General features: G+C 37.0%; 1 protein-coding gene across 4 annotated transcripts in view; it reads right to left on the reverse strand.

Moving 5' to 3' along the window:
- Positions 1–11,104, reverse strand: part of KCNIP4 (Kv channel interacting protein 4) — a 345,478-nt gene that overhangs the window by 110,216 nt on the left and 224,158 nt on the right. The window contains exon 1 of one of the 4 annotated variants that reach the window (XM_009887637.1): positions 4,224–4,335. The exons of 2 other annotated variants lie outside the window; for them this stretch is intronic. In XM_009887637.1, the coding sequence (XP_009885939.1) occupies positions 4,224–4,335 (112 nt within the window). Of the gene's footprint in view, positions 1–4,223; positions 4,336–11,104 lie in introns of those variants that run through there. One more of the 4 variants, XM_009887640.1, reaches the window with a different exon arrangement.

Consider the following 11,104-nt stretch of genomic DNA (forward strand, 5'->3'; position numbering starts at 1 on the left):
AGAATTTGTCAGCAATGTATCTTCCCCTCTATAATTCATTTTCTAAGGGGGAGACTCATATTGCACTTGAGACAATATTTTCAACCTTACTTTTTTTGCTAAGCCGTAAGTATAACTAACACCATGTTAACACAGATGATTGCAGACAGACCTAACCTCTCTGTGCTTTTAAGCATCCGAGCTACAAAGGAGGCCACATTTTAGCACATTAGTATGACAGCAACAAAAAATCAACTCAAAGGCACTAACATGACTTCCGGACTGGAGATGGCTTCTGCCCATCCAAATTAAATTAGAAAGAAAAAAACAAAAAGGGTCTTTCTGTACCTGCATAGAGCAGATATAGCCTAAGACAGAAAACTACTTCTATTTCAAGAAAATACCCTCCTTCTGCATTTTTCCAATCCTAGCCTAAGCAAAAAATTACTCTATTTACTCTCAAGACTGATTTTACAGCCAAATATAATTACTGATAACTGTAAGTGAACTGCTCTTTGTTTTGCATCACAGTAAGGGAAAGTAAGGATCAAATATTCCTACATAGCCTTGATGGGCTGCTAAGTTGAAAGATACATAGGGACCAGTGGGTCCTAACAGCCAAAAGATTTTGAGTTCGTGGGACATTCATATATCAGACATAAAATTTATATCTGAATAAGCATTTAAAAGTTCTGGAAACTTAGAAATTAGTGAAAGGAAAAGGGGAGGAATAGCAGGGTCTAGAATAGATTGCAACTAGTAGACTATATTCACAAGCAAAACAAAAACGCTTCTGTGTGAGATGTTATACACCCAAACATAACGAATGCCTGCTGAAGGAAGACCTGCAAAGTTTGTCCTTTTAAAGACTTTGATTTATGCAGTCCCCTGATGTTTGCAAAGTTTTTCACACTTATTTACATAGTTTCTCCATATAGCTACCACTTGAGAGAATTCTGGACACACAAACGCAAAGTGCATCCTTCATTTTGCCAGTCTCTCCCTTCTGAGTTTCTGGTGGATGAATTTCCTCTAAGCCTGGTGCTGCTACTTTACTGCTCTGATCCTTTCCTTCAGTTCTGATCGCCCTCCTCTCTTCCCCTTTCAGCCGAGTAACAAAGCAAAAGCTTTGGAGGGAAGCTGCCCAGCAGCAAAAATTTCAGGCAAGGAAGCTGGAGGGAGGATATTGATCAGTGTCAAACCACTTTCAAAGTAATGGAAGGAGAGGGAAAGGAGAGTTTCATTCTTTTCTAGTAAAAATGGTATTGATTCAATTCTGTCCTTATAACTGAAATAGCTCACTGGCTCCAGTGAAGCCAACTTTCTCCTCATTCTGGTCTCTATTTCCTGCTTATTGGAAAGGGAAGAATGGATGAAGTAGAAGAACACAGTCCCTAGTCTGGGACAGGGGATTAAATCAGGTTCCCTGTCCTGCCAAATGTTGAACACTGTAAGAAAAATAAGCAGATTGCCTGGATTCTCCTACTTTCCCATGGAGGAGTGAGGGCAAGTCAAGCTCTTCTTTACCATAACTTCTTTGCCATGTAAAGTAAAGGAGGGTGGTTGTCCACCAGAGCACAGTGGGTCACTGATCTTTTTGCTTGTTCAATTGAAAGTCCATTTTTGCAGGCGAGATGACAGCACATGGTGAAAAAGCTGTACTGAGTAGAACACTTCCAGCAGCTATGTTAAAGAAGAATTTTTTCCCTGAGTGTGCTATTATTTTATCTTTGTTCTTTTTACAAATAATACTGAAAGTGCCCGGAATACAAGATGTAGGCTATTTTATGTGTCATTACAAATGACTATGAAAATAAACAACTGTTGCATTTTCATGGTACGAGCATTAAGAAGCTGAAGCCACCTCTACACTTCAGTGGACAAAGAGGAAAAGTGATCTGGAAGGATGGAAACACTCCAGTTACTCAGTCCGTGATGCTTTTGTGGACCACACTAGTTCTGCTCCCATTTCTACTGCTGACTCTTAGTTTGGGCTTAGACAAGTTGCTTTGCTGGTAGAATTTACCGTAAAGCATCGTCACAACCTCACTAAAATCAGTGGAGTTGTAACAAGCTTGCAACTAAGGATTTGTCATTTAGCTGTCTTCTCTGTCTTGTATCGGCAAACATCGGGACAAGCACGCTGCCCCATCTTTCAGTGATATCTTCAAAATAAGTCAATACATAATTATGCGGATTCTATGATATCAGGGATATTAAGACAAGCATGTTAAGGCATCAGAAAGCCTAACTACGGGAACAGGTTTGTTTAGGCATATGGCTCATGCCCTGTCTCCATGGGGAGGGCTCATTGCTCATTTTGGTTTCAAGATCAGCACTGGTCAGTCAAATACGGTCCTCCTTTTACATCAACAGAAAACCTGTGATTGCATTCAGCAGGAGAACAAAACCCATTACTTCTGAATACCCTATAAAATATCCCTTATTCATTTGGGGCAGAATTCTTGTTTAATAATAATGGCAATACCCAAACATATAAGAGTTAAATAGCACAGCCTTAGGAGAACTGGAAATCCCCCAAATCACTGGGGCTATTCACACTACGGATGTTATAAATATATCCACTATAATTTATAACATTTAATCTTTTTACATTTAGAGACCAGTTTTATGTTGCTAGGTACTTTTGAGTGAAATTATTACATTATCGTGTGAAGAAATGCCATGGTACTAATGGATGCATTAAAACAAAATGTTACACTTCAACTGATATATCATCTTGAACTTATTATTTATATTAAAACCAGTATAATTTCCACCAGGGGGATTTTTTTCAAAAGGTGATTTAATATAGTTGAAATTACATGAAACATTTTCCCACAGACTTAATGGCAGTATCATACTGTGAGAAATCAAGAAATAGATGTAACTATACATCTGCTAAAAAAAACCCCAACATTGCATTTTAGTCTTTTTTCTATCTGTTACCATGTGTTATAAAGTTGAAGCTAACATATAAGAGGATTTTTTAGATGTTAAAAATGCTACACATCCAGAACATAAAAACCCCAAAAAGTGAGTATTGTTATGAGAAAAAAATTACTCATTTGTTCAGAATTCAAAAAGTAATTTTACAATTATTCCATAACCAACGCATTATATAGTAACACAGCAAATATTACACGGTCTCACCACAGACAGTTTTAAGGATGATTTATTTCAACAGCTCAGTAACTATAAAAGTGCTGCGTTAAAGATTTCACATTTTATCAGCTGAACAATTTTATGAGGTAATGATGTGAATCGACATCCATCAAAGATCCTATTCCATGATGAAAAGTTAATGTTTCAGAAAACTGGAGTGCTCTCCTTGGCTGTGTGATTCTGACTGAAAGCAGTTACACAGCAAAAAGGATTGGTTTGGGTTCACATGTACAAACAACAACAAAAAGCAGTATTTTTTGAGCAGGGACTTCAGTGAGTGAATAGCTTTCCACACAAAACATTTTGTTAAAAAGTTGAAAAGTTGACAGCAAAAGATCTCATTAATAACTGAACTGAATTAGCCTATTTCTATAAAATGTGAAAAACCCCTCACAATAAAAATCCTATAGCAATAAAAATCCGATTAAAATGAATGGGAAGACCTCTTTGAGAGTAGATGAAATGATATGACCCATGTAGTAAACAGCAGACAGGAATCTGAGCAAGGAAACAGGAATTTTAAAACATATATTCGTTATATATATTTAAAATACCCACATTTAATGTTGGCATCTATGCCTTTTTTTTTTTAAAGGTGTTGAGCAGACTTGATCCTAAAGCCTACCCTGTAGTAAGAGTGTTTTGCATTTATCTATGAAACGGATTTTTAACACATAAATACTGATACAGAGCAAAACTCTAATTGCATCATAAATCAGAAGAGTAAAGCGTGTTATAAACGTGAACTGAACTAAGATCCACTTAATCTATCAAGTTTTGTAGCAGTGAATAGCTTTCAAAGGCAACTGACAGGCGTTACATTCACTGTTTTCAGTCTTTCTAATAAATATCCACTCACAGACACTTGGAAATTCATTGTAAAATACAAATCTTATGCTAGCATCTACTTCTCTTTTACAATAACAAAGTAAAACCAGCAGAAACAAACCAGGATTTTTCAACTGAATGCTATTTTCACTTTTCAAGCCTTTTCATTTCGCAGCTTTTATACCTGATGCTCTCTAAGTCTATTTTAGCAGATCAGACACCACACCTACAGACAGCACAAACCACTTTACCTTCTGAAAAATCAATCAGTCCCAGCAAATGAAGCAGCTTCAGAGATGCAAATATAATCACAACAATACCCACTGTTTGCAGTCCCTCTGACTCCCACTCGAGAGTCAACATTCTTCCAACAGGCAAATCATTCCAGTCTTCACACCGGTTCGCAAACAGAGGGAAATTAGAGGATTTTACCAAGAGTTTGCTTTGCAGAAAGTTGCAGCGGCGTAAAGCAGCGCTGCACTGAGCCGTGGCAATTCACCAGCCACTCCAGCTGAGACAAAATATCAGATAAAGCCCCGCATCTCATGCTTCTCTAAGCGTTTGATTTCATCAGTAGCGAGTCCTCTTAGAAGGCTGAGGTGGACCGCGAACCCCTGGGTATGACATGGTATCCGGCGAGCAGCGTTACTTCAGAGCTGCTGGAGGAACATCTGTGTCGGAGCTGGAGACTTGGCTGTGTCAGTGCCAAGAAGAAACACTCCCTGGAAACTTGCACTAGGGAGCACGCTGCTGCCAGCGCTCTGCGCTCCAGTGCTCCCAGACCCAGGCTTTGCGACTCTCCCCCTGGGCTTCGCAGCCCTTCCCCAGCTTCTCTTAGCACAATTTTTGCTCAGTTTGACAAACGACAGTTTGCTACAGACAAACATCTGTTTTCACGTGTGCTAAAACGCTGCACGTCAGAAAACTACTGCCCTCTGCATTAGAAAGAATAATGTTTGGAAAAAACACTGTCCCTTCCTCTTCTTAAGCATCACCAGGATCTAATTAGAATCTTCAGTGGAAATGAGAATGGGAATTCAAGAAATACACATCAGCCCGATCGGTGCCTCCAGCTAGCAAAATATAGTGCTGTCAAGGAGACACGCATTGCCCAAACCCCTGCTCTGTAGCCAGGAAGAATGTATTCTTTATTGATTGAGAAACAAAACAGTGCTTTTCTGTCTAAGGATGCAAACCTAGAAGTGTTGAACTGCAAACTCTGATATATATGAATGGGAATTAGGCATTTTCCACAGCTCCTGGGAAGATTCCTGCCCAGGCTACGCATCAGGGGAAAAGGAAAAGAGGCTTATGATCCCAGCTGATGTCTTGGATGGTCTGTATAAAACTAATTGTCCTGTGTTTATTAATGTGATTACCAAGAGGATACACAGTGTGAAGAATAGGATCTGAAGAATATTTATGCAGCACATCCATAAATATTATAAGGTTAGACCTAAATGCTTATTCTTGTGCCCATCCTAATAATTTAACTAAATCATGTCCACTGGTATACAAGGCACAAGAATAAAGTGAAAGGAAGTCTCAGAAAAAACAATTTTAGACACCCTTATTACTAAAGAAACACGTATGTCCTAACACTGAAAACAATCTCATAAATGATATCTGATATTGACCACCCATCTTAGCTCACTTAACTCTTTCCATTAGAAATAACTTTTACTAACTTTTGAGAAGCTCATAAACTTTTATTTTTGTTCAGAAAGCCATAATAATTTTAAATCAGCATAATAACAAATTATAACATTGACAACCTATTGTTTATGGAATTTGATAGGACGAGGGGGAATGGCTTCAAACTGGAAGAAAGTAGATTTAAATTAGATATTAGGAAAAAAAAATTCACTTTGAGGCACTGTAACAGGTTGCCCAGAGAAGCTATGGATGCCCCATCCCTGGAGGTGTTCAAGGCCAGGCTGGATGGGGCTTTCAGCAACCTGGTCTAGTGGGAGGTGTCCCTGCCTATGGCAGGGGGGGTGGAACCAGATGATCTTCCAGGTCCCTTCCAACCTAAACTATTCTATAAGTCTATGAATACCAGGTACAGAAAGAAAAATGTAATCTCCAACTTACTATCAGCTTTTTTGTTTTTCTTTGAAGGCTGTCTGTATTGAATTACAATAACTAATCGGAGTCACAGATTTTTTAATACGGGCAGGACTCTAGAAACTGCATATTTTTGTTCATTTGAAAAATCACACGTGTACTTCAGTTAATTTTAGGTTATATCTAGACAATACATAAGCAAAAATATTCTTTGATTTTGCTCTTCTGGGTATTTAATACTAGAATGTCATGAGTTCTGTATTATTTATATATGTTCTCAATCTGAATGTCACTTCCTTCCCCTATTAACCTGTAGATCTAAAATAGTGCCTAAGAGGAAAGTACAATAAAAATAAATCAAACCAAATACACTATCCTACATTTGCACATTCCAACTATGACAATGCCTTTGGCTTTATATTGTAAAATAATTATTCAATATATTTTCATGTTAAGTTCTATTCCTTTTAAAAGAAAATTAACATTTTGTTTCCTCTTTTCAATTTCTAGTTATTCCATATCATTGTCTCCTATTAAGGCTGACATGTTCATCTTAACTCATTCCCATGTCTGACTTCTATTTTCTCCTCGAGTTTATTCCTGTTTGTTTTTATCTTTCTCTCAAATTTTTCTTCTTGCTCTCAAATGATGAAGCATGCCCAAATGTTCACAATATTTCAAGGCTTAATGTGATCCCATAACGGGAAATTTGACCCATATTGTTTTACAGGCATTACAGAAACAATAAACCTAACATAATGCAAACAATCATACCGTATCAGTGAAAGAGGCCCTATTTATTATTAATATTAATAAACAGTATCAGGGAAACTCTTAAAATGGAGAAATCTCTCAGTCTACATTCTCCTTTCGTGCAGCAGGTCCAGGCTACTTTGTGTTCTTGATTTGTCCACTCTCGGGATCAGAGACCCTTCTACTCCACCACTGAATGTGCCACCCCACACGCAGAAAGCCGCCCAGCAAGAAGTGGTGTCAGACATAACCAGTGTTTTGTTTTCTGCTTTCACGCAAGAAGAGAGACCTGGATCCCTCCTATAAAATGAAAAGGCCAGAGATTATTAATTTGATGAGTTTTAATGGCCAATTCTACCTGGTCAGCAAATGAGTTACAGAAGACTTTTTAAAGAATAAATAATTAACTGGAGAACATCCAGTTGAATTAATGTAACTGATTACTGACTTCAAAGACTACCTCCTTAAAAAAAGAAGTAGACTTTTCCTGATGTTTCTCTTGATAGTTCTCTAAGCTGGGGGAACCACATACAGACTTTTTGAATCTCCAAGTCTTAGCTCTGAAAAGTAAAGCTGTAAGGATAAGAAACTATGTGGAAAGGAAAAGGAAGCGATGTATGAAATGTTTCCTTTAATACACCATGCAACAGACTCAAACAACAGTGTCAACTTCCAAAGGTGAATTCTTCTGGAAATGGTTCAATCAAAAAAATTCCATGCCTCAAAGGATTTGAAAATTAGATCAATCTTGAACAAGGAGATAATAAAACTCAGTTATATATATAGGGCACCTCTTTGTATTACGATCCCTTCCTAAATGCATAGCCAAGTGTAATTTCTCTCACTTCGTATTTTGTTCAATTATTTCCAAATAAATATTCCTGTGACACGTCCTTATGAAGAGCCTGTATTGACACTACAAGCAAATTTTAGAGGCTGTTCAAAGAAATTTTTCATCGATGCCACCCGCAGGATACAAAAGAAAACACCATCCTTTACATGAAGCACTGAAACGAAGGGCTGACAACGTGTAATATCCAAGCATGAAAATTTCCCTAATTCTCGCTTTCATTTTTGACACTGCGATGCATTCTGGTGGAGATTTAGTAATGTATTTAAGTTTGCATAAACTTTCTTGTGATTCTTCAATAGGTTGCATGGAGAAAAATAAAAAGTGCTAGCATTCTTAGGAAGCTATCCCATCTAAACAGCACATCTTGCACTGGCTGTAAATTCCTCTCCACAAAAATTTGAAGCAGAACCTTTATTGTTTGCTGGACACTCAGGCGCTATCACCCTGTGGGTTTACTGAACCGTTAATTATGGGAAAGCATAACGATGTTAGCACTGAACTCCAATACAGAGCACTCCTGAATTAGCAATAAACGTGCACAAAAAAATACACAAAGTAAAGGGGGTATATGCTGCAGCGTAAGGCTGCGGCAGGTGCAGATGCATGGCAAGGCATGGGGTTCCTCAAAGGATGGAGTGAAGGAGTTCTTGGCCATGGACACACTCCTGCTAATTTCTTCCCCCAACGATTAGTCGTACAAGCATAAAAAGAACTACGAGTTTTTCTCCCCTAAGTAAACAGACAAGAGAAACCTGTGTTGAAGTGCTGTCGGAGATATCTCCTATCTCTGGAAGCACAGATCATAATTAAGTTCTAAACTCTACAGAGCAGATCTGCCAAAATTAGTGGGCTCTGCAAGAACAAACCAATTCTGGAGTCCTTACATTTTTTCACAAACAATCCCAAGTAATTACTGGCTACTCTAACCATTGTAAATAGAATGATTTATGTATGGAATGCAATTAATATAAAAAAAGATGCCTTAAATATGACAGTGTATTAAGTGCTAAGTAAATTTTAGGTCCGATTGCTGAATACCTATTATTTCCCCCTACTTCTTAGAAGAAGAAAAAAATACTCAGAAATAGTATTTATAAATCTTCGATATGGACAATTGAATTTTAATAATTTCAAACTTGACTAAAAGCAGAGAAGATCTGCCATTTCAAAGCAAACAATATTCCACCTAATTTAACATATCACAAGAAGTAGCTAATGCTTGAGAGTAAGATGTAGGATGTTATGAATTGAATAATTAAGGAATAAACCATTCTGAAATCCTAAAAATAGCTAAATAATAATTCGGTGATTAGTGTATTAGGGTATAAAATTTCCCTATAATTTTATATGATTACACAGTTCTTTCAAAATTATCTGGTATTATCATACTTCTTTTACATACATTAGTAAACTAGTTTAGTTCCAGCAAACTCCTAGTTTTTAACTATAACCTGTCACTGTAATTAGCATAGTAAAATGAGTGCGTATTTCTCTTTTAATTGATTTAGCTTTCATAAAGAGTTTTTACTTACTTATTTTATTTTTATGCTCACAAGAAGTTTTCACTGTCACTTATAAACTCTTCTTCTTTTCAATTCCTTCTGACTTTTGTACATGAGAGTAGAGAAATATCAATGCCTACCTGATCCCAAATACACTAGTGTTTTCTGTCTTTCCACTATATTTTTTTTTTTAATATAGGCTTGTAAACAGTATCAGTCTTCTCAGGCTTTTCTCAAAGAGACACCTCTTCATACTTATAGTGATTTTCATTTCTCTTCTGTGCAGACATTCTAGATTTGCTGTTGTTTAATGTAGAATAGGGCTGATCAAAACCAAATCGTTTTCAAGGCAATAATGCATTATTATTCATTAATTGACTTGAATTGTACTGCTTTCCTAAGCGAGGAAATCTGCCCAGTGTTGTAACTAATTTACGGGGGTGGGGGGCAAAGTCTTAATTGGCTAGCAGGAATAGTTCATTAGACTCTATTTGATAATTTCCCCCAATGTAGCTGAAAAGGGAAACTGCTGATGAGTTAGAAATAGAAACAAAATTTGGAAGTATTAATTAGCTGCCCTTCTTTCGGTACTCTGTTTTCCAAAGGGAAATGTCACTCAGCCAGAAGAGAAAGAAATTGTCAAATAAACACAGAAAGGGCACCTATGTGCGGGTCAGATGAACTGCTGAGCTTCAGCTTCTTGTTCACGCCAGATCTGAGCTTATTACGAGAGTTATCTGGCGGATAATGAACTTAATCCTCCTATTAGTTAGCCAGTAAGAAATCTGTTCACAGGCAATACTCTACAGTTTTCTAACACAGAAAAGTTTTTATCTTAGATCTGCAGAAGAAAACTATGTCCACCAGAAAGCATTTAGAGAACCAGGAGAACCAATTAATTTACGCATATCCTGTCAAGAATTATTCTCATGGTAAAAGAATTAATATTTTACAAATGCAACACCTCCTGCATAGGCTGCTACAGCCAATCACAGAACATCATGTAATTTTCATAAAATGCTTAGAAAAATGAGACTAATGTATGGAATCCCTTTGTGCATCTCATCAGCGCTACAGCCACTGAGGAGCACAATATTGCACTAGCAGATTACTTATCCAACCAAAATTGCAGAGAAATTTTTGCTAGTTAGAAGAGCTAGGTAGAATGTAATTACCCAAGATTAAATTTCTCAGGCTTCATATATCATCTTTAATATTTACACTAAGTGCCCTAGAACTTTAATGACTGTAAGTGAATGTAGGCTGAGAAAGAAAAAATTCAACACCTGTACAGGCAAGATAAGATTCACTGGTTTGTAATCAAGGAAGAAAATATGATATCCAAACTTCTGAAGGTTTGGTCTCAGAAGTAAATGACACTAAAATAATATTGCAGCTATGATTTTCTCATTTTACTAGTCTGGTTCTAGGCTATGGTATAGGATTTTATTACTTTTTTTCCTCTTCATTTTCACCTTCTGACTCTCACTTGCTCCTAAGAAGCTTTTGTTCTTACTTTGATCTAAATCAAAGGACTGCTGCCATTACTGATCTGAAAACAAGAGCTGAAAAGAGTGCCCCAAGACAACCATTACCCACCCCCCTCCCCATGCCATAACAGCTACAGGTGGTTTCATTTTTCTATGAAATTAATTGATGAAGCATGTTATACAATTATGCTTAAAATAGCTAGTGTGCAAGTGGATTGTAAATTAAACGGCATGGCCATGGGAGTAACAGTAGCGTTTTAATTTATTAAGCTTTAGCAAAGCATTACAGAGAGGCTATCTCTTTCCTAAATAAGGTTAAATTACATTTAGTAATAGTAAGTAATGAAATTCTGGTTTGTTTTACTGCAAAGCCCACTGGCTTGTTTGACAAACGAAATTATTTCTAAATTATGTGACTACATCTTCAGCCTACAGACCTGTTTTTCTTCTTATATTAAATCTTACTT

The sequence above is a fragment of the Charadrius vociferus genome, unplaced genomic scaffold (genome assembly GCF_000708025.1).
Source record: "Charadrius vociferus isolate BGI_N301 unplaced genomic scaffold, ASM70802v2 scaffold306, whole genome shotgun sequence".
Lineage (NCBI taxonomy): Eukaryota > Metazoa > Chordata > Aves > Charadriiformes > Charadriidae > Charadrius > Charadrius vociferus.